This window comes from Pelodiscus sinensis, chromosome 19, assembly GCF_049634645.1.
Source record: "Pelodiscus sinensis isolate JC-2024 chromosome 19, ASM4963464v1, whole genome shotgun sequence".
In the NCBI taxonomy this organism is placed as follows: domain Eukaryota; kingdom Metazoa; phylum Chordata; order Testudines; family Trionychidae; genus Pelodiscus; species Pelodiscus sinensis.
Window position 1 is genome coordinate 7,660,528 of NC_134729.1, and position 26,940 is coordinate 7,687,467.

At 47.5% G+C, this 26,940-nt stretch overlaps 1 protein-coding gene across 2 annotated transcripts in view; it reads left to right on the forward strand.

Moving 5' to 3' along the window:
• The first annotated feature begins 383 nt into the window (after positions 1-383).
• SLC48A1 (solute carrier family 48 member 1) overlaps positions 384-26,940 on the forward strand; it is a 32,575-nt gene continuing 6,018 nt past the window's right edge. Inside the window, exon 1 of one of the 2 annotated variants that reach the window (XM_075902089.1) lies at positions 384-577. In XM_075902089.1, the coding sequence (XP_075758204.1) occupies positions 439-577 (139 nt within the window). In that variant the 5' untranslated portion in view covers positions 384-438. Of the gene's footprint in view, positions 578-18,311; positions 25,400-26,940 lie in introns of those variants that run through there. The other variant, XM_075902090.1, reaches the window with a different exon arrangement.

The following is a 26,940-nucleotide window of genomic DNA, read 5'->3' on the forward strand; positions in this document are numbered from 1 at the left end:
TGCCATGTGGCTTCCAAGATATGAGAGACATAAGCTGGATGAGACAACATCTATTGGGCGAAGAGACAAGTTGTCCAGCTTTGCAGAGCCTCAGCTCTGAAAAAGAGTGCTGAGAAGCTCTGAGTTTGTCCCATTCAGCAAGGGTAGATAGTCCAATAAAAGACAAAGCATCTGTCACACACGTCACCAATACGCAGTGCACACGTTGCATGCCTGTGTCGCATGCACTCGGCACGTGCTGTAGGAGTGCTCTTGAACGCGTTCTACCTCCCCCCGTGTTTACCGCACGTGTCGTGTGACTGTCTCTTGGCATCGCCTGGGTCCATGTCCGCGCCGCACGCGTGTGGCTCGCTCCCCCGGCCGCCAGGGGCGCTGCGCCGCTTCCGGCGGGGCGGGGCGAGGGGCGGGGCGAGGCGGCCGCTCAGGCCGGGCTCTCTCATGGCGGTGAGCCGGGCGCTCGGGCTCCGACTGGCCTACGCGGCGGCGGGCGCCCTCATGGGCCTCTCGGCCTTCCTCGCCTGGAGCCTGGCGCCGGCCTTCCGCCAGCCCGCCACCGCCGCCGCGGGGGGGCTCTCCGGTACGGGGGCCGTGCGGGGGGGGGGCATGCCGGGTGGATCTGTCCGGGGGCTGGCGGGGTGCGGGGGGGGGGAGGCGGTGCCGAGGCAGCTGGTGGGTGTGCTGGGCTGGGGGCGTTGGGCGGGGGCTGTTCGGTTCGCTGGGGGGGGGGCACGGGCTGGAGGGTAGCTGTCTGGAATGGGGGGTGTGGGGGGGTCTCTACATTGCAGGGGGCGAGGCTCCCTGGCACAGGGCAGGCGAGGTTGGGGGCTCTCTGGTATTGACTGAGCGTGGTCCCAAGGGCCTGGATCATGGAGTATGGACTCTGTTATGGGGTCTGTCCTGGACGGGGGCACACGGGGGCTCTCTGGTCACAGGGAATGGGGGAGCTGTCCAGGATGTGTGACCAGGGTGCTCTCTGGTACTGAAGGGCAGGGGCAGGCATGGGCACCGGGTGCATTTCCCAATACCCAGGAATTAGGAGGGCTCCCTGGTATTGAGGATTCCTCACGTAGCTGGGACTCCAGGCACACCATGATCTTTCCAGAACTGCAGGAGCAGGGTGGCCAGGGGTTCCAGTAGGGATATGAACGACTACTCGACATGCTAGTCGATTAGTCACTTCCACCCTCCTTTGCTGCCTCTATCAGAATGGGGGGGTGGGGGGAGCTTCAAAGCAGCAGCACCTGGGCTCCACACAGGGCTGCTGCTTTGAAACACTGCGTGCATCCTGGGGCCAGTGGGGGACTGGAGGGCCCTGGGCTGACATTTCAAAACAGCAGCCCTGTGTGGAGCCCAGAGTCAGCTGGGAATTCTGAGTCCCCAGCTGACCCTAAGCTCCATGCCGGGCTGCCACTTTGAAATGCTACAGGGAGCACTGGGCCAGCAGGAGACTGCTTGAGTTCCCCGCTGACCCCATGCTCCCTGCAGTGCTTTTGTTTAATCTAATAGTCAGTGCGAATTGCATTTGATTAGCCAATTAATCTAAATTTAGCATCACTAGGCTCCAGTACTGGGGACCCTGGGATAGGAAGGAACTTGGGGAGTTTATGGGAACATCTGGTTGTTGCTTCTGCCCACAGCAGGGTGCTCTTGGGGGTGGGAGATCATGTCACTAACAGTCTGTGCTAAGGTAGCCTTGGTTGTGTGGGTGATGGTCAGGGTCCTTTGATATTTCTTTACTTGACCCTGTGCTGAGAAATCTGTTAGCCCAACTGTGCTGGGGACTTATATTGCATGCACCCTGCTGCCTGGCTGGGGACTGGAGTGGTGCAGCCACCAGCTGGCTGGGGATCAGGTGGATTCGGGAAGGTACCCAAGCCTTTTGATGAGCTAGTAGCTCCCAGGGATCTGGAGTTTCCAATCTCATGTTTTGGGCTGGCTCCTCTGTTGTGGCTTATTTCATTCATTCTTTCCTGTGGAGTTTGACATTTACTTAGTTTACAGCAAATGAGGCTAAGTATATTCCAGGGCCACTTCCCTGCCTAATGGGGGTGCAGCTTCTAGTATTTTCCAGGCTGTTCCTGTCAGGAGGAGGATTATATGCTGGGATTTATGCTTCACCAAGTTTGCTGTAAATGTGGCTGTCCTTTTTCTCCACTTCATGCAGCTCTCATATTGCCAGGAAGATACTAATGCTGCTCCTTTAGGGGAGATTGGGTCCCTGCAACAGTCAGAATAGCCCATTCTCATACTCGTGGGACTGGATTTATAGAAAGTTTTTTGTCTTTGCTCACTTACGTAATATAGTTGCAGCTGCTGCTCTCAAGAGTCTTAGGGTTTTATAATCACAAGGCATTTGTAGTAAGATGCTCATGTTATGGTGGGTGGGAGTGGCATCTTAAGTGTTGTGATTCTCATCTTGGGCTGAGAAATGAATGTGGGAAGGGAGGGAGGAATAAGTTTGGCCAGTGAGGGTAGAGCAAGGTAATGGAGAAGCTACATAATGGTTTCATTGTATAGGTCGGGGTGCTTTTTTGTATCGAGGGCTATTGGCCAACTGATAAAATCAAGCACAGACCACACATTCAACTCGTGTCAGGGTAGGGAGGTACAGAGGCTCAGGGGGCTTCCCCCTGCAGTGGGTCAAGCTGATGCTTTTGGCTCCAGCCCTGGAGGTGGGAAGCCGTAAGCTTCTGCACTGCCCTGTGTGGCTGGAGCATGCCAACGTGCCTCGCTGAGCCTCAGTGACCCCACCATCACCATGACAGGTAAGTTGAAAGTATGTGGCCTACTGGCTGTATGAAAATGAGCAAGGGAGCAGATTGGGCTCATGAGCTGTAGGTTCACCATCCATGGCATAGATTATCAGAACTTTCAAACTGGAGTTGTAGCAGATATATAGGGACTCCTTCCCTGAATATTTACATGTGGCCCTTCAAAACTTTATCTAGTAAGATTGTGAATTTTTTCTTTAATAGTGCCCCTTGGAATCAGGATTTTTATAGGACTGTACGTGAGCCTTATAACGCACTGTTAATGTCAGATCCAAGTTGAAATTTGCTGTTTAAAGTGGTAGTTTCTTGCCAAATGTGAAAAGTCAGTACATGAATAATATAAGTTAAAAAATAACTTAATTCTCCCCTTTTCCTGAACTTCACTTTTAACAGGTGCAGATTTTGCTCTTGTGTAATGTATTAGTCCCAAGAATGTTGTTTCAGCAGCTTCTAGCTATCTCCTGTTTTCGTAATGGTGGGCCAAAGGTGGATTACATATGTATGTCTTTATGGGTTTCATTGTAAATGAGGATTGGAGAAATTATTTTTACCACTCATAGATTCCAGACACAATATTTATGAACATAGTCTCAATTAGGTAACTGATTAAGCTAGCTCAAAATATGGTATTTGGGCAGGATGGTGGGGTGGGGTGGAAAGGGAGGATGTAGTAAAAGGCTGGGATTAAAAACCTTTTGTGGCTGCTGTAATAAACCCAATATTCTGACTAGTCCTGTTACTGAAAATATATTCTTAGTTCTAAGTTGTGTGTGAGGTCCTGGTGAGCCCAGAATGGCTGCTGTTTACCTGCACAATCACTATGTTTTATGAACAACTTAAATCTTAAGTTCTCATCTTGTAATGTTATCTGTCATGCTCACAAAATAAAAATAAATGTCATGTTTCAATTATTCAGCCTACAAAAATATTCTAACCTTACACATTTTCACATCTTAAAAACAGTGTCCAGAGCAGTGTGTTCAGATTATACTTCTGGAGGACGAGCTGTGTTCCACAAACTGTCCTGAGTGGAGAGCGATCTCTCTTGTTTATTGATTTGATAGTTATCAGCCTTCTGGGACTATAAAAACTTTCATTGTGGACCATGGATTACTGCCCTGAAAAGGAAGAACTGAAAGCATCCATGAGTTTATTTCTCCAAAATTTTGGACTGGCAACTCATGTTGTCAGCTGTCCAGTAGAATCTATCAGTTTTAATCACCACAGGAATGAAAAAGCTCACAGTTTCCTGGGACAACTTCAGTAACATCATCTGTTTTAAGAATTCCCATTGAGCAGTGTAATGCAGGATGTAGCAAATATGTAAGGGAGAGCATAATTTGAAGATAATGCAGTTCCACAGATGTCTTTACAGTTTGGAAATTTGACATACAAATTCAAAATGACGTGATTTTGAGTATTTCAGTCTTTGGAGTACTCTGCATGTAATACTGCAAAGAGATCTGATTTTTCAGCACCTGTCTTCTGAAAATCAAACCCCTTTGTCACTTGTTGTTATTGGCTGTAATTAATTATTCTTAAATTAATAATTTATACAGTTCTTGTCAGCTCTAGGAGTAAAAGTGATCAGAAACCACTTAATTTATTTAGCTGTACCAGGATATATACTCTTTATACACATTTATTTTTCAGAGTAGAATTGCATTTTTAAAGGTATATGGTCCTTCATCTATTCTTGTTGACCTCTGGAAAACCAACACTCCAGTGTGTTTCTGTTGCCCTGTCTTGTGCAGCAACAAGTCATGGACCAACTGTGATACAGCTGTTCCCCTCTGCCAGCAGTTAGTTCCTTCCCAACTGGCTTTCCCTCTGTGCCTTGCTCTCATACTGCACTCAGGGAGCTTTCATTCTTTGCTTGCTGGAGAATCAAGCACAGAGGTGTTCCCTACCTGCCCCATTCTCCGGTTCTATAGAGCAATTTAGCATCCAATAAATATAAAGGGTTAAAGAAAAGCGTATTTTTCTGCTGCCTGCATACAAAGTCTTCCCACTTAATGGGGTTTCCAGAGCCTGACTCTTGACTGGGTATATATGAAAGGCAAAACCAATTTTAAAGCAATTCCTAACTGTTGGGTTTGAGGTTGTCTAGATTGGCATTTATGGTTCTGTTTTAACTCCACTTTGCTTCTCAGTGCAGACTGCATTCCTGGGATATAGTGAAGTTGTTCACTACTCCACAAGTTAGAGCCATGGTGTCCAACACACTAGCAGCTAGCCACGTGTGACTACCTGGCCAACCAGCTAGTATGGCTGGCTGGCTATAACAGTAGCCACTGTTATAATAGTGGCTACCACTTCAAAACTGGTTGGACACCACGGCTTTAGAATGCCAGTTTATTTAGGCAGCATGATCTCTTAATTCTCAGGTAAGCAGAGCTTTCAGTTAATTTTTGTCTCCAGGATTCTTCATTAAATGGTCTGTTTTTATCTATCTCATTATCTAATAATTGTTTCCATTGGGAGGGAGAGTGAAAGAAAAGAATTGAGCACACTTTTTAAAAGTTTCCCAACTTTAACATGTTCACAATCAAATGATGAGATGATAGCTGCCTTTGTGACTTTCCATATTTTTAACCGGGGATGGTAAAATGCAGTTATTTTACTAATCGAGTAGTTGATAGAATTTTTATTGACAATATGATTAGTTGATAGGGGAAGGCATCTGGCTTAATCCTGGCTCACGCTGGGACCAAACCCCACTGCAGCTCTGCAATTTAAAACTCAGTAGGAGCTGGGCAGGGGGGAGGGAGCAAGCTTGCCCAGCTCCTACTGCATTTTAAATTGCAGAGCTGCTGTGGGATTTGGTCCCAGTGCGAACCTGTACTGAGTCAGGCTGCCTTCTCAGCCAGCAACAGCCCCTATCTACATGGGGGGGTCCAACTTCCCACTGGGATCCCTGGGGGGGTGCTTTGTGGCTGCAGCCCCTGTCCACGGGGGGTGTCCCGCCTTCAGACAGGGGCTGCTGCCAGAGCAGCCTCCTCTTCCCCCACCCTCCATGCTGCTCTCTCTACAGCAGCAAATGGGGGACAGGTGGCACCATGGAGATGAGTGATGTTGGGGGTACTGGCTTTTAAGCTGTTTTCCCCCCCAGCACCGGCTCCTACTTCCCCCCCTTCTTCCCCTTGCAGCCTTTGATACAGAGGCAGCAAGAGGGAATAAATGTGAGTAGTTAACAAGATGAACCAGTAAGCCTAGGCTTATCAGGTAACTGACTACTCGCTTATGTCCCTATTTTTAACAGGTAATAAATACCAAATGACTGCTTGTTAGCTAATGTTTGTGACACAACCAACATAAAGGAGGCAGTGTTTGTGCTGCTGCAGTCCATGTTGTTGTGCAAACAAAGCTGAGCTGGGTGCTGAGTAGGGATGTAAGATAGCAGGTAATAATAGTCAAGTAACCACATGAATTCCTAGTGGTTAGTTGACTATTCAGTAGTCCCTGGGGGGCTGGGCCAGCAGCCAATACACTCCAGCCCCACTCCAGGGGAGGCCCCTGCCACCCCGGGCTACTACTTCTGAATCCAAGGCAGCAGCGCGAGGTGTCAGATGGGAGCTGGTCTGCGAGGAGAGCCAGTTTAAAAAACAGCTCCCTGCACAGGTACAGGGGGTCCGAGCTCCCGGCTTACAGGGGCTGCTACCACAAAGCAGCCCATGTCCACTGACAGTCTCAGCTCCCCACGGATAGAGGCTGCTCCGTGAAATGCAGAGCAGCTGCTGTCTGCAGGGAGCTCAGATCCCCTGCAGGTAGGGGCCTTCTTCATGGCAGCCTCCCCTGCTCCTCTCTGTCCTACTACTGCCTCAGAGGCAGTAGGGGGCAGGAAGCATCATGAGCCAGTGCTGGGGAGACCAGATTTTAAGCCAGCTCTCCCCAGCACCGGTGCTCCTGCTTCCCCCCTTCCACCTCTGATACAGAGGCAGCAAGGGGGTGGAACGCAAGTAGTTGACGAGACTAACCGATAAGCCTAGGCTTATCAGTTAACTGTCTAGTACTTGTTGACGTCCCTAGTGCTGAGCTAGGTATTTCAATGCAGCACAGCCCACGCATTGGGATCTGAATATGTTGGCTGTTGACACAAACTTTTCTTTCATCTTAAATGTACCTGTTGCATTTCTAAGCTTGGGAAAACTAATCCAGGGACCGGAAAGAGTTGTAGGGCCGGTACTGTGTATATGGAAGAGAGTTGTTGAATATCTTTGGCAGCCTAGCAGCGATTCCTCATTAGTATGCCTCTGATTAAGCCAAGTTTGCCTGCTCAATTGTTTTATCATTTTGTATTTGTTTGCACATGTTTATCTAGCTTTAACATCTTCTTGCTTTCCCCTCACCTACTGCATTCTGTTCCTCTTCCATCTCTGTCCAGATCTGAGATTGCAGATCTGAAATTGATTGCTTCACTGACTTTCATTCCCTGATGTTTTTGTGACATCAGCTCCTTTTCAGAGTCTCTCTTTTCCTTTTCTCCTTGATACTTTGCTCTTGTTCACTTTTCTGCCTGTCTCTGATATAAGAATTTGGTAATCAGTGTCAAGTATTTGTCTTATTGAGCTTGTGTGTGTAATCAATTGATTACACAATATACTCTTTCCCCCAATATATTAGTCAACTATCTGATAAGCATTTGCTTATCAGATAGTAATGTTGACTATTCCCCCCCCCCATCTATGAAATAGAGGCAGCAAGGGGGGGGGAGGGGTACGGGTACTTCAAAGTGGCAGCGCCGCACAGCAATGTTGCCACTTTGAAACCCTAAGGTGGCTGCTGCATCTTTAAAATACCGCCTCTGCGGGAATTTAAAGGGGCAGCTCTGGAGCCCTGAGTCAACTGGGGATTCCCAGCTCATCTTGGGTTCCCTGCAGCATTTTCCAGGAACTCCCCAGCTGACCCCAGGCTCCCCTCCTGCCCCTTTGAATCGCGCAGAGGTGGAGTTTTAAAGGGGCAGCCCGCCACACAGCTGATCCGAGCTGACCGCCTCCGCATGATTCAAAGGGGCAGCTGCCATTGAGCCCGGGGTCAGGCTGCCATTAAACTGGGGACTCCCCAGCTGATCGCAACATTTGGGTCAGCCCCCAGTTCACAAGGAGCCCGGAGTCAGCTGGGGAGTCCGCAGCTGAGCCTGGGCTCCTCTGCCACCCCTTTGAATCGCACGGAGGCAGCAATTTCCCGGATTCCAGGGAAGTGTCGGGTGGAACCACTGGGGACTCTTGTGCATTTCAAAGTAGGCACCAGCCTGGAGTTCTGCATTCGTCCTACTGGGGTTCTTGTACATTTCAAAGGAGGAATGCAGAAATTCCATTGACTAGTCAATTAACTGCATTTTAACATACGTGGGGAGGGTGGGATGCTGGTACTCAATAAGATTAACTGATAAGTGTAGGCTCATCAGTTAATCATCTGCACAACTACTTGATCACATCTCTAACTGCAGCCTCATGGGGAATAGTGGGGTGGGGACTAGAGCGCCAGCACAGGCTCCCCAGTGCTGTGAGCAGGGAGCCCTGAGCCTCGGGGTCTGGATCCAGACAAGCCAGGAGCTGCATCTGGTCCCCAGGTTCCTGTAACCGGGCGCATCTCACCACTAGACGTACATTAGAACGTCACTGTTCTTGCGCAAGTACGCGCGGCAAGTGTAGACAGGCGGCAAAATCTTGCCAGTGTAGAGACAGCCTGGGAGTTTGCCAGACCAGAACTTCCTCAGCTCTGTCTGCCTTTCCCCAGCTCTTCTCTAACTACAGCCCTAGTATTCTCTGGCCTTATCTCAGGCCCTGCAGCTCCCCAGCTCTGCCTACCTCTTCCCAGCACTACTCTGGATCAGGAAGCCTCCAGCTTCCCTGGTGGCCAGGTCCCTCCTGCTCCCCAGCCGGAGCAAGAGTCAGTCTGTATTTCTTCTTCTCCTAGAGCCTGTATTTATACTTCCCTCAGCTGGGCCCTAATTAGCTAGTACCTGCCTCAACTGTGGGGCTTTGCTCTCAGCTTCTCCCGGGGTGGTTTTACCCTTAAAAGGCCAGTGTGGGCCCGACACCCCCATCACAGTTCCCCATCCTTGTTAGTTAGCATTGCAAAGTTGGGGAAACCTGAGTAGCAGTAGGAGAGGTGTGAAATCTGTCTTCTGGCAACTATAAAGAGCAGCCTGGTTTTTTTTTAAGGTGCCAGGCATCTACATCATCCAGTGAGGTCAAGGAGCTGGTGAGTGGTCTATGGTTCTGAAAATCAAACCACTAACACTTAGAAACTTAAATATGCACTTAGGCATTCAGACTTGAAAATTGTGATCTATATTTTCAATGAGACACAGACCTATTGAACCATCCTCTCACTTCAGGCCAGGAGTCCACTATATTTTATCAAGCTACAAATTTCTTGGTCAATGTACAGTCAAGATCCAGACTCTAGAGGAAAAAATCCTCTCCCCTCTACAGTAATAAGTAAATAAAAAGATTTTGGGACCATTCAAAAGCATCAGGTGGTCTGAATTTGGCCCCCAATCCACTTGACTACCCCTGCTTTAGGCAGACGACAAATGTAACCTCAGCAAACTGCCAGACAGTATAGTTAATGGGCTTAGTACTGATGGGGAGCCAGGCACTTGAGTAATAATCCCAGCTATCCCACTGGTTTACCACTTCACTTTGGGCAAGTCTCTTAATTTTTGAGTGTGGTAATTTCCCCTACTTGAAGTGTGGATAGTTGTTTACCTACTTCTTAGTTGCTGTTTGTCCATTTCTTTAAACATGTAAAGCAAAAGTATGTAAATGGTGATTATTCTTGCAATACAATGTGTTTTTGGGGGTCACCCATATAACTCAAAGTTCAGAATGATATTGCATTGATAATTTGTACTGTCGTGGGATAAAGGAAGAAGCACAATAAAATGGCTTCAGGATGTATTCTGTTTAAAGTTAAATAATCTCCCTATTTCTCTGACTTTTTTTTTTCTCCTACGTATTTTGTCTCTGTACTCTTAATACTGAATGCATTTTATTTTCCAAAGAGAATGGATGACTGTTTCCAAGATGTTCAGGTCTTTCTGGCAAAACATGCTTTGAGAACATAATCTACACCAGATATGCTGGAACGCCTGCAAACAAGCTGATGTATGTGTGCTTTTCATAGAGATGTGTTAAAGCAGTGATCACCAACCAGTAGATCTGGATTTACTGGTAGACCTTAGAGCCTCTGACGGGTGATCCTAACTAGTTTGGCCAAGAGGCTGTCAAGGGCAGACACCTCAGCTGCCCCTCCCCCCAACTGCTGCTCATCTCCTGCCCTTTGCCTAGGAGCTGCCCCTCCCCTGGGAGTCTCCTGTTTGCTGTGCAGGATAGGGGAGGGACAGGAGGGTGCTGATGTCAAGGTGCCTCGCCCCCTCTGACTCTGTATCCTTTCTCCACAGAGCAGAGAGGGGGCACAACAGGCCTTGGGATGGAGTTTGCTGGCTGCTTTTGGGAGTGGGGCAGGGCCAGGGCAGGGGTGAGCCTGCCTTAGCCCCACTGCACCACCAACTAGGAGCCACCAGCAGGGCCCAGCTGGAGCACATCTCCCAAACTCTTACCCCAGTCATGAACCCCCTCCTGCACCCCAAGCCCTTGTCCTAGCCCCAGCACCCCTGTATCCAAGTGGCTGTTGATTTAGAGTGTAGCTTTCAGACTTTGGCACCTATCAGCAGAAGCACAGAAATAAGAGTTGCAATACCATGCCATCCCTATTTCTGCATTGCTGCTGGTGGCAGCTCTGCCTTCAGAGCTGGGCTCCCGACCAGCAGCTGCTGCTCCCAAGCTGACCAGCTCTGAAGGCAGCACCACTGCCAGCAGCTTTACAGAAGTAAAGATAGCAGTCCCGCAACACTACCTCTACTCCTTTGATCAGAATTCTTAAAATTACAGTACTGTGAAATTTGAAATTTCAGATTTGGGTAGCTGAAATCATGAAACTTATGACGTTTTAAATTCTGTGACTGTGAAATTGACCAAAATGAACCATAAATTTGGATAGGCCCTAAAAATGCACATACACCAAAACAAGAAAATATGAATGGATGTTTTTGTCTTGATGCGCCTTTCTCCCTCCTTTCACTGTTGTCTATTTAAGTTTTTAGAGTCCAAGATCTGTCGTATTATGTGTCTGTGAAGTGCCAGGCAAAAATAATAAATAATATTGTTGGTTTAGTTTTGAAGTGGAATATTAGAAGCACAAAGCATCTGAAATCTATAAGTCTCATTTCCTGCTACTAAAACTGGCTGATCAGACAGACTTAGAGTTGAGCAAAGACTTCAAATGCCTTTCTTCCTGCACATGTGCAATCCAGCCTATTTTGCTCTGAACCAAAAAGTCAATCCACTTGTACTGCACATGCCTAAAATGCAGTTTTGTGGGCTCAGAAGTTGGCCAAATGAAAACCAGTTTTCACTAGAATATTCAAAGATTCATCTCCTTAGAGGACTGTTTCCTAAACAAATTTCAATTTTCAATCCCCAGCTGTTTTGGCATATGAACTGTTCAAACAAACATCTTAAGATTTTTTTAAACTAGATCCCAAAAATGGCTGAAGTTGAGCTATTTTGGCTTACACTTTCAGAAGAAAACATTTTATCCTTTTCATGGGGCTTTAAAGTTCTTCAGCCTGTCAGGTCAAGATCTTGGAAAGTTATGACAAAACAGGGTCAGAATAGAAATGCTTAAGTTCCCTTCATATAGCTGTCACTAAAGCTTGAGCTAGAATAACTATAAGCAAAATTCCTATGGATGTTTGATGAAAGATGGCATGAGGATTACGTGTTCTGAATAGACTACTTTGGGTTAAATATATTTGTACAATTCTCCCCAGAATTGTGCCAGTGGTTCACAATAGTATTATCCATATTTATTTTAATTTTACATACTCATCACATTTGTCATTGTCAGCAAATTTGGTTGTTTATTTTAAAGTCCTGTTTAGCTGTTCAGTCTTCTGGAACTCACTGTGGGAGGAAGAGCTGCTAAGGGTCTTTTGCTGTCTTGTGCTTTGTCAAACTAACTGTGACACCCACTGCTGTGAGCACACAAATTATAAAGGGTATTTGTCCCACACCTGATTTGTCAGCTGAAGCAGCTTTTATATTGTCTTGGTCAACAATGCAACCTATTTATCAAGACACTGAAACAGCAGACAGAAAGAGGAGGAACTGTTTTTTTTTAAATACAACCTGATGTTCAATTTAATTGCATTTGGAGCAAGTGAGACTTGATTTATGTACCTTGAAGTATGGGAAGCTTTGGAATTATGTTAGTCAAATATTGAGGGTATCATTATATTAGTATTTTTCTCCATGAAGAATTGGCTACCAAACTTGGTGACATCCTATTTTAAACTTATTTTTAGGAACTTGTTCCCTTTAGGGTTGCCAGGTGTCCGGTATTGACTCAGTCCGGTATTTTCACCTCCGGTCCAGTAAAAAAATTCAGAAAATATCGGACACCTAAAATGTTGGTATTTTCGGTTTTTTTTTTTTTTTTTTTTTTTTTTTTTCCTCGACCAGGAGGCGAAAATCCCAGGTGCTTACCTGGTTCTGTAGGGGAACTGTCTGGCCCGGAGCAGGAAGACAAGATGGCAGACGGCTGCCGGAAGCCTGTTAAGGCCAAAAAGCCTCAAAAGCATTTCTTAAAGGGGCCATGCTGTGAGGTTTTCCCCCCCCCTCAACTGCTTTGCTCTCCCCCCCCCCCTTTTTTTTTTTTTTTCCTCAACAGAATTTTTTCCCTGGTGTTTTTTTTGTGGGAGGGGGAGGTGTTCAGTATTTTTGGTTAAACCATCTGGCAACTCTATTTTCTTTGCACAGAATGTGTTCCAAGTACTCTATAGAGTTTATATTATTAAATCTGGATTTAAGATTTGTCAAAATACCTAAGTTGACTTTTTCTTTAAAGAAACTCTGCTTCTGCCCACACTATTTCAGATCTACTATATCAGTGGTCCCCAACACGGTGCCCACGGGCGCCATGGCACCCGCCGTGGCATTTGTGTGCGCCCGCCGACAACCTGGGCCGGCCCTGCCCGCGGCGCACGGGAGGCGCCGGCCCCAGGCACGTGACACTCACCGGCGCCGGGTGCGCGGCGCTTGGGCGGCCCCAGCCCCGGGGCACATGCAGGCGCTCGGGCGCGTGGCGCCTGAGCGGCGCTGGTGCCGGCCCCAGGCACGTGGCTCGGGTGGCAGCGCCGGCCCACGGCACAAGGCGCTCAGGCGGCCCCGGGCGCAAGGCGCTCGGGCACATGCCGGCACTGGGTGCAAGGGCATCCCACTCCCTTGCTGTGCCCCAGGACGTGCGGCCCCGCCCCCGGGTGCCCGGCGCGTTAGTGGCCCCACCTCCCGGGCGCCCGGGAGCCTCTAAAGGTTGGGGACCACTGTACTATATGTTTTACTTAGTTAATCTTTATTGTAGACGTGACTGCTTTCCCTTACTCTAAGTAAGAAATCCCTTAGATTCTGTTTTGCTGAATGATCTCGGAACCATCCTGGGCTTAAACACCTAATCAGCCAGAAGTGGTGGCAATGAAATATTTCCAAGTATACAGGATGCAAGGTTATATGAGCAGTGTTTGGGCCACTGAGGCAACTTCAGCTGGACACCTTCCAAAATGGCTGCTGCAAGGCTATCCTCGGAAGTCCTGGTGCTGCTTGTGCATGTGATTGTGGCGTGGGACCTGGATCAGACTACTGGACGCAGTGTAGGGTTGCAGTGGTTAGCATGAATAGTTTTGGGGAGTAGGATTATGTGGAACAGAAAATTTAAATTCTTAAAGTCATGAACTGAACCCTCCTGAGTCTCTCCCCTGTTTTAAATCACATCATTTTGTTTTATTCCAGTAAAAATGTTTTTAAAAACAATTTTTTGGAGCAAAACAACTGAATCAGTCAGTTATTGTATTAATGTTGGAGCCAGTACAGTAGAACTCACAAAGCTGTATAGGACTCCAACATCAGAGGTGCTGTATTTCTGCTAGAGTTGTTCTCATATAAATGATGAATGTACTGCTTGTTGGGAGAGCAGTACGGTATGAACACTTTCTGACCACAACCTGAGCACTACCCTGTCAATGGGAGTGTGCTATGAAACACAAGGATACGATGTTTGAAGTTGGGGCCTTCTGATGACACACAATATCCTCTTCTCTTAAGAGGAACATGCATCAAAATGAAGCTAGCTCCGACTTTGTAGGTTTTATATTAACTAGGAACAGTCATATGTTCTCCTTTAGATTCCACACATAGTTGTTATGGCTACTCTCAAAGTTTAAGAACCCTTTTATTTTTAATCAGGCAAATTGACCTAGTCCCTCACCACTTACCCCAGGGAGGTTATGGGATAGAGATGGTTTCCTTTCATAGCTCCACTAAGACAAGTTTGTTGACATGGCTTTGTATGGTGGAAAGCTTTGCTCTTGTAATCTTTTTTGGTAAAATCAAAGTCCTTGGACTTGTCTGCATGTGGAGATATTGAGGAACAACTATTCCCGAATACCTCCGTGTGTGGTCATTTTTATTCCTCATTAAGGTAGCCTTGTATCTGTTTAAACTTACTGAGTGAGCCAAACAGTGGAGGTAAATATGGATAAGGCTTTCTCACTGAAACAAGGTGTCAACACATGGAGGTGTCATGGTTTGCACAAGCTCCTTGTATAGTGTCTTCCCTCAGAGTGCACACACACTAGGGCAAACCTTGGCTTCAGCACCTCCTTGGGTCTGACCTCAGAGTGTTCACTACCCCTGTTCATGATCTGAGCTTCCTGCAGCGAGTCCCCCTGAGGCATCCTTACTTACCCAGCAAAGGGGCTGTGAACCCCCAATTTCGCAGACAATGATTCTCAGCCACCAGTGTAAACAGAAGGGTTTGTTAGCTGTCTGGGACAGCATGGAACAGATCTTGTTAGTAGAAATATTCAGCAAAGTCCATTTCAGAAGGATGCAGAGTCCAGGAGAGTCTTTCCTGAGTCCCAACCCAGGAGTGGCTTTTGTCTAGCAATCTCTTGCAATCTGCTCATGTTTTCAATAAGAATGTTTGCTGAGCTATCCATGGATCCCCATTGCCTTTATTACTATATAAATGCCTCTCATTCCTGTGGCTTGGAAGGAAACCAAGACTTCAGTTTTCCCAGTGAATACTTACAGTAAATGAGCGTGTGAGGGGAAATTACCTTTTGGGCAGAAACTAGTCATCATGTTTTCCTGAACAGCTTCCCAAAAACTTAGCAATAAATGCTCCAGTTTATCACATTTCCCTGTTGTTTTTTATTGTGAAAGCTTTCATCTCAGTCATTGTATTGCTTTGTGTTTAGCAGCGTGTCGGTCTGATTTGGAAAAACAGACTACAGTTGTAATGAGCCGCAGAAGGTATCTGCCAGCCTCTGGGGACAAGGCTTCAGAATGTGCTGTGAGGTTGTCATGGAAGTCACAGATTCTGTGGCTTTCTGGGATCTCTGACTTCTGCAACAGCCAGTGTGGCTGACATGGGGCTCCCTGATCAGCTCACAGCCCCATGGCCAGCCGCACTGACCTCTGCAGGGGAAGTCTCAGGCCATCATGTTTCTCCCCCTTCCCCCCTCCTCCCCCCAGCAGCAGCAGGAGTTGTGGTGTAGGATGGGGCTGATAGCTGGGGTGTGGGATGGGTTGAAGTCTCTAGTCAGTGCTTAGCTCTGGGTACAGGAGCTCCCTGGAAATGCTGACATGTCCCTCATTTGTCTTGTAGGCAGGGGAGCTAGGCAGCCAGGCCGCTCTGCACACTGCTTCCATCCACAGCCTCCACCCTTGCAGCTCCCATTGACCATGGTTCCCAGCCAATGGGAGCTATAGAGTTGGTGCTTGGGAAGGGGAGCCCCCTGGCTGTGCCTCTGCCTAGTAGAGGAGAGACATGACGCCACTTCCAGGGAGCCGGGTAGGGAGCCTGTCAACCCCCCACCTCGGAGCACCTTCATCACCCCTGGGCTGCCCTCTGCCTCAGAGCACCCAAGTTTTAGTTAGGGGTATATAATGGAAGTTGTGTACAGGTCACAGGCCATGAATTTTTTTGCTGTCTATAACCTATCTATGACTTTTACTAAAAATACCTATGACTAAAATGTGGCCTTATTCATGAAACACGTAGTTGTTAGAGTTCTGTGTTAATGTTAGAGTCCTCATTGTCAGTGGGAGGAAGGAATGTCTTGTTAGAACTTCTCCAGTGGGAAATGCATTGGCTTGGGTAGAAAGTCACTTTTATTGAATATTGCTTCTTCATTCTTAAAGTCCAGTTACTTGAGCATTGATCACTTGGGAGCAGCTGTTGACCAGTCAATCCTCCTGTGCAGTTGTAATGATCTACAGATGTTAAGGCCAGAAGAGTCCAATCTAATCATTTGCTTAATATGCATAGCACTGGCCAAAGAATTTCACCAAAAGTGGCCTATAGAGGAAATGCCTTCTATCAGCACCATGGGGGACAGTCATCTTCTCGCATCAGGGCATCAGTGATTGTGCTCATGCTGTGCTCTCTAAGGGTATGTCTACACTACAGAGTTAGTTCGAACTAACGGACGTTAGTTCGAACTAACTTTCATAGGCGCTACACTAGCGCTCCGCTAGTTCGAACTTAATTCGAACTAGCGGAGCACTTAGTTCGAACTAGGTAATCCTCATTTTACGAGGATTAAGCCTAGTTCGAACTAGCTAGTTCGAATTAAGGGCTGTGTAGCCCCTTAATTCGAACTAGTGGGAGGCTAGCCCTCCCCAGGTTTCCCTGGTGGCCACTCTGGCCAACACCAGGGAAACTCTATTGCCCCCCTCCCGGCCCCGGACCCCTTAAAGGGGCACGGGCTGGCTACGGTGCATGTGCCAGGTGCAAGCCTGCCAGCACCCAGCCAGCAGACCCTGCACCTAGCACGGCTCGAGCCAGCCACCCGATGCCCCCCAGCCCTCCCCCTCTTCCCGGGACCAGGCTGGCGGCTCCCGGGAGCTTGCCCGGGACCGCAAGAGGCGGGCACCCGCCTGGGCTAGTGCGGACATCGTGGACCTCATCCACGATCTCCGCACTAGGCACAGGAAAGTGGCTGTCTAGGGCAGGAGAGCTGCCAGCCTGGCCACCCAGGAGCAGGTGTGCATGAAAATCAAGGGGGTCCACTGAGACCCCTGACCCTGAGCCCTGAGCTTACAATGGCCGTCCTGGGTCAGACCAAAGGTCCATCTAGCCCAGTAGCCTGTCTGCCGACAGCGGCCAACCCTGGGGACCTTGGAGGGGATGGACCGAAGACAGTGACCAAGCCATTTATCTCGTGCCATCCCTCTCCAGCCTTCCACAAACCTTGGGCAGGGACACCACTCCTACCCCCTGGCTAATACCACTCCATGGACCCAACCTCCATGACTTGATTTCACGTCCCTTTAAACTCTGTTCCATTTCTAGCCTTCACAGCCTCCTGCAGCAAGGAGTTCCACAGGTTGACTCTTTGCTTTGTGAAGAACAACTTTCTGTTACTACTTTGAAGCCTGCTACCCATTCCTTTCCTTTGGTGTCCTCTAGTCCTTCTTTATGGGAACTCATGAAGAACTTTTCTGTATGCACCCTCTCCACCCAACTCCTGCTTTTAGAGACCTCTATCCTGTCCCCCCTCTGTCTCCTCTTTTCTAAGCTGAAAAGTCCCAGTCTCTTTAGCCTCTCTTCATATGGGACCTGTTCCCAACCCCTGATCATTGTAGTTGCCCTCCCCTCTCCCAGCCTCTCTCTTCCCCTCTCCCACCTCCTTTTCCCAGTCTCCTCCAGTTTTGTTCAATAAAGACAGATTCCATTTTTGACCACAATTGTCCTTTATTTTGTACATCAAGAAAAGGGGCTAGGGAAGGGTAAGTGGAAGGAGGTGAGGGAGGAATGGGGTACGAGCCCCCGATGGGGAGGACTGGGCTGGCTTTGCGGGGTTCTGGGGGTGGAAGCTCTCCTGCAGCCCCCCAATTGCCCCCTCTTCCCAGATGGCAGCCTGCGGCAAGTGCAGCCGGTCTGATGGCCGAGTGCTGTGATGTGCCCAGTGTGGGTAGTCCGGGCACTCCAAGCCAGGACTGCTTTGCAAGCGGGGCACCCCTGAGAACTGTCTGTCCGGGGTGGGGGTCGGGTCCCTTTAAGCGCAGCCCTCGGCTAGCCTGAGACAGCATCTCCACGCTCTAAGTCCTCCTCTGATGCCCTGCCGGCACTGCTTCCGGCCATCCTTAAGCCCGGTTCAGGGTCCACTTAATGTGGACATGCTAGTTCGAATTAGCAAAACGCTAATTCGAACTAGTTTTTAGTTCTAGACGCGTTAGTTCGAATTAGCTTAGTTCGAATTAACTAATTCGAACTAAGTTAGTTCGAATTAGCGGTGTAGTGTAGACATACCCTAAGAGATTTCTCTTGTGGCCCAGCAGGCGCACCAAAGATCAGAGATTGCCAAATGGAGAGGAAAAGAGTGACAGATTGCATGTGAGTGTGTCATCAGGTACTGTATTGTGTCAGTAAGTACACTTGCTTAGGAGTTTCAGAACAAAACCCCCCATTCTGAAATGAAATCTGATTCTCGCTCATATAAGCTCTTTTAGGCCTCACCACCTGATACCGAACAGGAAATTCTGTGACTTTTTGGGGTGAGAGGATGGGCATTCAGTCTCCAGATCCATTCAGCCATGGACCTGTGGCCATCACACCAGAATGGGAGACAATGAGCATGAGCACTCAGACCAGGAGCAGCTGTCACTACTGGCTTGGCCCCTCTTCAAATCTAGGTTTGGTTGCCTGGAAATGGGACTCACCATTTCCCAGTACCAGCTCAGAGCCTCCCATTTCCCCCGAGGATCCTTATAGAGTTCATTTTGGTTTGAGACTGTTCTAGAAATCCTGGAGCAATTAGGTGCCATTGGTGTTTTTTCAGCTACTGTACATATTGAAAAAGAATGAATGCCATCCCCTTTGGTGATTGGTCCTGCCATGAGGGCAGAGGACTGGACTCAATGACCTCTCAAGGTCCCTTCCAGTTTTAGTGTTCTGTGATTCTAAACGAACCTTTCTATTGTGCTTACCGGGCAGTGGCTTTTTCTGCTATTGCTCATGTCCAGTATATGTCAGTTATGCCAAGTCTGAATTCACCTGCTCCAGTTTTGATCATACTGCACTTCTTAGCCAGGAGTGTGCTCCAGAAAGTTAACTGTACTGGGAAAGGTATATTTTGTCTCTGCGCTGAAACCCTGGGGATTAGCAATCTAGCTACTTCTCCCTGCTTGTGCGGTCTCCCTTTTTTAGCAGCTGTGTTTCTTGTTACTTAACATTTATTTGTTCTTTACCTTTAGCTTGTAAACACACAGATTTTCATACGGTCTCCCACAGTATTCTTGCCAGCATGTTAAAGAAGTATGGATAGGATAAATGGACTGTAAGGTGGATAGAAAATTGGCTTAATCGTTGGGCTTGATGTCTGGTTGGTGGTCGGTATCAAGTGGCGTGCCCCAAGAGTCAATTCTGGGGTTGCTTTTGTTCAACATCTTTATTAATGACTTGGATGAGGGGATGGATTTCATCCTCAGCAAATTTACAGATGACACTAAGCTAGGGGGAGAGGTAGATATGCTGGAGGGTAGGGATCAGGTCCAGAGTGATCTAGACCTATTGGAGGATTGAGCCAAAAGAAATCTGATGAGGTTCAACGAGGACAAGTGCAGAGTCCTTAACAGAAGAATCCCAAGCACTGCTACATGCTAGGAACCGACTGACTAAGCAGCAGTTCTGCAGAAAAGAATCTGGGGATTAGAGCGGATGAGAAGCTGGATATGAGTCAACAGTGTGCCCTGGTAGCCAAGAAGGTTAATAGTATATTGGGGTGCATTAGTAGGAGCATTGGCAGCAGATCTAGGGAAGTGATTATTCTGTTTCATTCAGGACTGGTGAGGCCACATCTGGAGTATTGTGTCAAATTCTGGGTCCTCAGTTACAGAAAGGATGTGGACACATTGGAGAGAGTCCAGCGGAAGGCAACAGAAATATGGGGTCTAGAACATAATTTGAGGAGAGGCTGAGGGATTAGGTTTATTTAGACTAGAGAAGAGGGAGGGCGGATTTGATAGCAGCATTCAGTTACCTGAGGGGGGTTCCAGAGAGGATGGAGAGAAGCTGTTCTCAGTGGTGACAAATGACACAACGAGGAGCAATGGTCTCAAATTGTAGTAGGAGAGGTCTAGGTTGGATTTTAGTAAAAACTATTTTATTAGGAGGGTGGTGACACATTGGAATGGGTTACCTACGGAGGGGGTGGAATCTCCATCTCTGAAGATTTTTAAGTCCTGGCTTAACAAAGCCTTGGCTAAGATGATTTAGTTGGGGTTGGTCCTGCTTTTATTAGGGGGTTGGATTCAATGGCATTCTGGTCTCTTCTAACCCTATGATTCTGTGATTCTCAGAGCAGGCATTTTTCTTTCAGCCACATAGGACAAGAGAAATGTGATTAGACCTCTGTGGATTTCTAAGTTCTACTTTCATTGGTTGTATATTTTTCTTGGTTTTGTTTTGTTTTTCTGATGGTTGAGTAAAGTTTCACTAGTAGACTTTAGCTGAATTGCACCTACGTCAGGGGAGTTGTGAACTTGATATGTATTGTTACCCCATACAAATAAGTAGAATCAGTATTAAGGTGGCTAAAAGCAGACTTCTTTTTCAGCTTTACAAAGTGACCAGCTAATCTGATTCTAAGTATGAAAATGTGAGTAGCAAGTGCTGGAAGCAGTCCCTGGCTTATTTGATACAGCAGTAAAATCCTAATTGTCTTCAGTGCAAATTCATTTCCCTGCAGTGTAGTTCTTAGATTCTAGACAGCTGTGCTCTGAGTCCGATTCCAACACTATGTAGTATTTGAAGCATTAGAATGAATTTTACATTTGAATAAATCCTATTAAGGTAGCTAGTCTTGCATCTCACACCTTTCACAGATTTCTAGGTTCTGAATGCAGTGATTGCATTCTTAATTTACAAGGAATCGAGTTATAATGCATTTGTGGAAAACTGTTTGTCACCCTGGTCACTTCATCATTCAAGATTGTATTAATGACTGACCATCAGTTGTAAATAGTTCAGAGCTTTATAAAAAAAATGAATCTAAAATATTATAGTAATTGTATGCAGCCTTAACAGATGTTGCAATTGCTAAAGATTGCTAGGCTTCTGCAGTTATGAAACCCTGTTTCTATGGATAGTGCCAATATGCTGGTTGGTTTGTTTGTTTTTGTTTTGAGAGTCCCAAGTCTGTAACTTGAAAAAGACGAGTAGTCCTATGGCACCTTATAGACTAACGAAAGTATAGGATCATGAGCTTTATTAGATGTTAGAGTGGAAGTAACAGAATCCAAGAGATATGCAACAGCAAAACCTGTCAATTGTATGATCCATGTTAATGAAGCAAATTAAGTGTGTTCCATTCAGAGCTTTTGATGTGAAAATGCAAATGACAAAGGGTTTGTAGTGCATTAACCAGTTAATATCTTTATTCAAGCCCAGGGTAACAGTGTCAGATTTGTAAATCAATTGCAGTTCAGCCATCTCTCTCTCTCTCTAATTGGATTGTGAAATTCCTTGCAGAATAGTTACTTTTAAATCAATGATTGAGAGTTTGGAGACCTTTAGCATAAACAAATGGAATTCCAGGCTAACACAAATCTTTTAGATTTTTCCATTCAGCATAATGCTAAGGACTGGACTTGGGGTGACTGGAACCTGTTTGCAAGGTTAGTGCAGTACAGCAACATGACCTGAAAGTGTTTAAAGGCAGAGGCCTTTCACATTTAGAAGCAGCCAATGATTTTGGGGGAAGGACTGAGGTATATGTCCGGGCTGGTTGCCAGGAGTCTGAACCCTAAACCCAGAATCATTAGAATTTAGAATCTCTTGTCTCATCAGTATGTGGACACTCTAGGAACCATCCCTAGAGAGAGGGGGGCTGACCACATCTTCCTTGTCACCAAAGTCATGTCAGATTATTCCATGGTTCATAGAGCTAACTGATAATAAATATTGCTAAGTAATTTTTCATGCAGAAAGTGCTGTGTCAAGCCTTGCCTAAGGAGGGAACCAGGTGATTCCTTGTGTGCTGAATCAGTTCCTGTCAGGGGAAAACTCTGTCATCAACTTCTCCTAAGAACAGAAGCTTCATGCTGCAGCAGGAGCACCATGAATCAGCACTTCAAGTAAAATGTGCCTGGTTGTTGTGGGAAAGTGCTTGTTCAGCTGCAGCAATCATGGGGCAATGTTTGAACAGGCAATTTCCCTTTTCTGTGTGTTAAATGTGGTTTGAACTTTTAGCTGCTGACTGCAGAGAACAAGCGTAGTTAATAGGATGTTCAAGGTTAGTAGCTTACATTTCTAAGTGCTAGGTTCTTGTAACAAGCCTAGTATTGTGCTGTTAAAAGCACTGGTCACAATGTTGTGGTCTTCTGTATGTGTCCACAGAGCACAAGAGTTCCCTTCTGTTGAACATATACAGCTCAGTCCTGATCCCTGCTGTGTGTACTGGTGCCGTGTGATGTAAAATCAGCTGTGCAAAAGCACTGGCAGTAGTGGATGTCACAAGATTTACAGCATTAAGCTCTGGAATTGGTAGTGTCTGCGTGCTGTCTGTCCATCCAGACTAACAGGAGACCAACAAGAGGCAAGCATGCCTATCTGATTATACACCAACCCGGGGTGTGATCCCTCATCCATTCACCCAGCATGAAATTGGGCTGAGGGCCCTATGAAAGAGTGAGAATTTTTTTTTTAAAGGAATCCTGTGCTTAAATTTCCTCTTTATATTGAACTCCCATCTGGTGAGAGAAAAGGGACCCATTTTGCTCTCAGGGCAGGCTGAGGCATAGGTGTGTTGTGTTGCCCAGCTGTCTAAGGCCTAGGCCAACTCTGTATCAGTTGAAAATCTGAGAAATGGAAAATGCAGTCACTAGGACCTTGGCACCTAGCAACCAGAGACCCAAAGGAAGATGGATGAAAGAGGATGTTGTCTGTAGGACCTTTGTCCTGTTTGTGGTAAAAGCTAAATGTTCTTCGCATGCTTGTTGATTCTGTTCTTGGGGTGTGTACGTCCATCAGTGTGGTCATCGGAAGTTTTTGCCTTAGTGGGATCTATAGGGTTGTCAGTGGCATCCGCTGTCTGGAGAGCCATGTTCACAGAGTGGTTTATCAGGTGCCACCGGCCTTACGCCCTGTCAGTTCCTCCTTACTGCCAGAGATCAGAATACCTTTTCCTGCTTGGCAAGAGCTAGTAGATTTTCTCTGAACTTTGTACATTTTGGTTTTGGTGTGTGTTAAGAACTTGTTAAATGTAGTTGTTTGCAGTTAGTTCACCAGCAGGGCCTTTGCCCCAGGCAGAGCATGCCCAAGTCTCCTGAGTTAAATACCTGCTCGGACTGCGAAGGTCTAAAGCTATTAGTAACCCCATTGCAGCTGCCTTAAGTGCTTCAGGGAGTCACATGTCAATGATTGGTGCCAGATCTGTATCCTTTTGGCCAGGGACCCAGAGGAAGTGGGGTATCCATCTGAAGGCTCTGCTGATGAGGTCCACCCTTCATCCAGCTTCCGAGCCAGCCTGCCAAGTTGTACCAAGCATCTCGGCCTCCATGTGCCGTGCATACCAGCACCTGGCTCCTCCTGGTGTGCTCCCCATCACCGGTGCTGAAGAAAGGCTAAGAAACACACCCCAGCACCAAGCAAAAAGACCCAGGGGTTGGGGTTATCAAATGAGGGACCCAGATCAAGCTGCTCTGGAGCCTCGTTGGAGCTCCCAGCTCTCTCAAAGGTCTGCCACTAGCTCCGGGGAGCAGTGTAACCCACGTCCCTGTTGGCACTGTCATCCTCGCAGGCACAGATAGAGCAGAGGTCTCCACCCATGCCGCTAACGACTTGGGTGCAACAGAACTCAGCTAAGGCTCCTCAAGAGGGCAAGCAAGCTGCTAAGACCCCTCAAGGGAAGGGGAGAAGAGGTGAGACTCTCAGTAGCTCACTGCAGGTTCCAGGACAGGTGCAAGACTCGCCCTAAAGTCACCCAGACAAATGTCAAGATCCCTTCATCCCTCCTCCTGTACAGAAAGAGCCCTCTCCATGTTCTTCCCAGCACCGATCATCCTCCCATCAGTCATCTTCTTAATGCTGGTGCTGATTACCAGCTGTGTGGGAGAATCCCCTGTCTCTGTTCTGGTCTCCACAGCATCTCTTCTTGTCAGTTGCTGGTAGGCACTGCCAGCAAGTAGACGCAGATTCCTTTGGCAGCCCATTGCCCAAATCCCATCCATTAGATTGGGCACTTGGGCCATGTGTGGTGTTGCAGTGGCAGCATGGCCATGTGGGGAATACTGGTAATGACAGTGTTCCCCACTGCAACGCTCTTCGGTCTGCAGTACTGCTGGCACCAGGCTGCGAGCCAGGGAGCCATTCCAAGGTCGGGCCAGAGGAGCCTGTGCCCACACTTAAGCCTCCCTTCTCCTGTGGTGGTCGAACCTCTGGAATTCTTTCCGGAAGCCCAGTCTTCCTCCCCGTCCTGGGGCCATGGAGGGCTAGCCCGCCAGATCGTTTCAAGGAGCATCAGGCCCTATTTTGGCAGGTGTCCAAGAATTTGGGCCCAGAAGTACAAGAGATGGTGGATTAGGAGAATACCTTCTTTAATGCCTCTAACCCACCCAGGTTACCTTACTGGTACATGAAGGGATCTTTAAAATCACCAAGGACCTCTGACAACCCCCTTTTTCCATCCCTCCCATCCCCAAAAGAGTCGAGAAGAAGGGCTTTGTTCCAGCCAAAGGATTTAACAGCTATAAACCCACCCACCCCTGAGCTCACTGGTTGTGTCTTTGGTCAATGAGAAAGACAGACATGGTCATACCTCCTTGACTCCCAAGAACACAAAATTTAAAAGACTCGATCACTTTGGGGGGGAAATTTATTCAACAGCCAACTTACCATTTCAGGTGATGAATCGGCAGTTATAATTTTAACCTCTGGGGCACTGCGCAAGTTCCAGGAGTCTCTTCCGCAGGGTCTGGCCCAGGAATTTGGTGGCCTGGTAGAGGAGAGCATTGTGGTAATCGGGCACGCCCTGCAAATAGCCCGGGATGTGGCAGACTCAGTAGCTCAGGTTGTTTCTTTGGAGTAAGAAGGTGCAGTTCGTGACTCTGGTGAGTGGGCCTTTTGCAGGAGATGCAGGCCTCAATTCAAGACCTGCCTTTTGATGGGATTGGTCTCTTCTCTGAGCAGACAGGAGCCAGGCTGCCTGGGTTAAACTCCAAGCTTGCTTCCGAGGATGCTGTTTGTGAATCACCTAGAATGGAATCAGCGTGAGCACGCACTCAGAGGGAAAAACAATTGCCCGCCTTTTCAAAACGTCTTCAAGATGTGTGGCTTATGTCCATTCCATTGCCCATCCTCCTGCCTCTGCCGGAGTTGTCGCCAAGAGGGAACTGAGAGGGCATAGGGCTTGCTGCATAAGCACAGCACTCCAAAGGGCGCCACAGCTGACCCGATGGATACTGCTAAGGAAAAAATTCTCCCAACAGCCATGCATGTGGGCATACACACACCTAGATTGGAATGGACAACACCTCTCCATGAACAATTACAAAACGGTGGGTAACTGTTTAATATGTAGTGAAAGAGAAAGGACAGTCTAATAGTCAAGACCACCATGGAAAACTGCAGTCTATCTCAGCTTCTGCCACAGAGTTCCTATGTGATCTTGGGCAAGTCACTTAAATTTTTCACAAGTGGCATCTAATCTAGCATGCATCATTTGCCAGTGCCCAATTTGAGACACTGTAGGCCAGATATATAGAAGTGGTGAGTGAGTATGCACTGCTGCATGTGTGTAATTCATGTGCCATTCATAATTTTAATTTTTTGCAGAAAATAGCTTCTGCTGAAAAGTTGCTGCATTTTTCCCTTTTGTGTGCACGATGGCCAGGATTGCTGCTCTGTTCTAGTGCAAGCCCCAGCCAGGATCAGGGAGAGAGTGAGCCTGCCTTCTTCACAGTGCCTGTCGGGCCAGTTCAGGAGACTGGCTATGGAGAGACAGACAGCATCGGGCTTCTGGGGATCGTAGGCAGGGGCTCATAAGGGCTAGTGAGGGAGGACAGACTGAGGCAGGGACTAAATGGGAGTGGTCGTGCGGGGTCACAGAGGGGAGGGAGGTACAGGGCCACATGGGCAGAGGGCAAGGGGGATGGCTCTGGGGGGGCACAGGGACATGAGGACAGAGCAGATGTGCTTGCCTGAATGAATGGGAGAGGCTAGAGGTCATCCAGTGTCTGCAGGGGGATGCTCCATAACAATCTCTTCTCCACCCCCAAAAAAACCAATTCCGTACTTTTCCCACCCATACCCTCAACCTTTAAAGTTCATACGCAGGCAGCCTCCCAGCAATTACTTCCCTCTCCCTGAGCTCCTCCATTACCCCGACACCCCAGCCTTTGCACTGCTTCTGAGGGGTGTGGGATATGTATTGTAGTTTAAATGAATCATTACTCAGTTCTGTATTAATATGCCAAGTAAGGAATGGCTTTGTCAAAAACATTGCCTGAATTTTTTGTCTGTATTGTTACAGACATACTTGCTGACAGATATTCTGAAATAAATTACCACAGTAATTGAAACTGGTGTGATTGTATTGTTTTTAACAAATAAAATACGCAGAATTTTAAAATATTGTGTGCAGAATTTGTAATGTTTGTGGTGCAGAATTCCCTCCAGATAAAGTGAAGTCCATTGGAACTATGCTTTGAACAGCTAGGCTACGTCTACACTGGCCCCAAATTCCGGAAAAGGGATGCAAAGCAGGTAAGTCAGAATACAGAAATCCACGGGGGATTTAAATATCCCCCGCGGATTTAAATAAACATGTCCGCCGCTTTTTTTCCGGCTTGGGGAAAAGCCGGAAAAAAGCGTCTAGACTGGCGCGATCCTCCGGAATAAAGCCCTTTTCCGGAGGATCTCTTATTCCTAGGTAGGAATTCCTCAGGTAGGAATAAGAGATCCTCCGGAAAAGGGCTTTATTCCGGAGGATCGCGCCAGTCTAGACGCTTTTTTCCGGCTTTTCCCCAAGCCGGAAAAAAAGCGGCGGACATGTTTATTTAAATCCGCGGGGGATATTTAAATCCCCCGCGGATTTCTG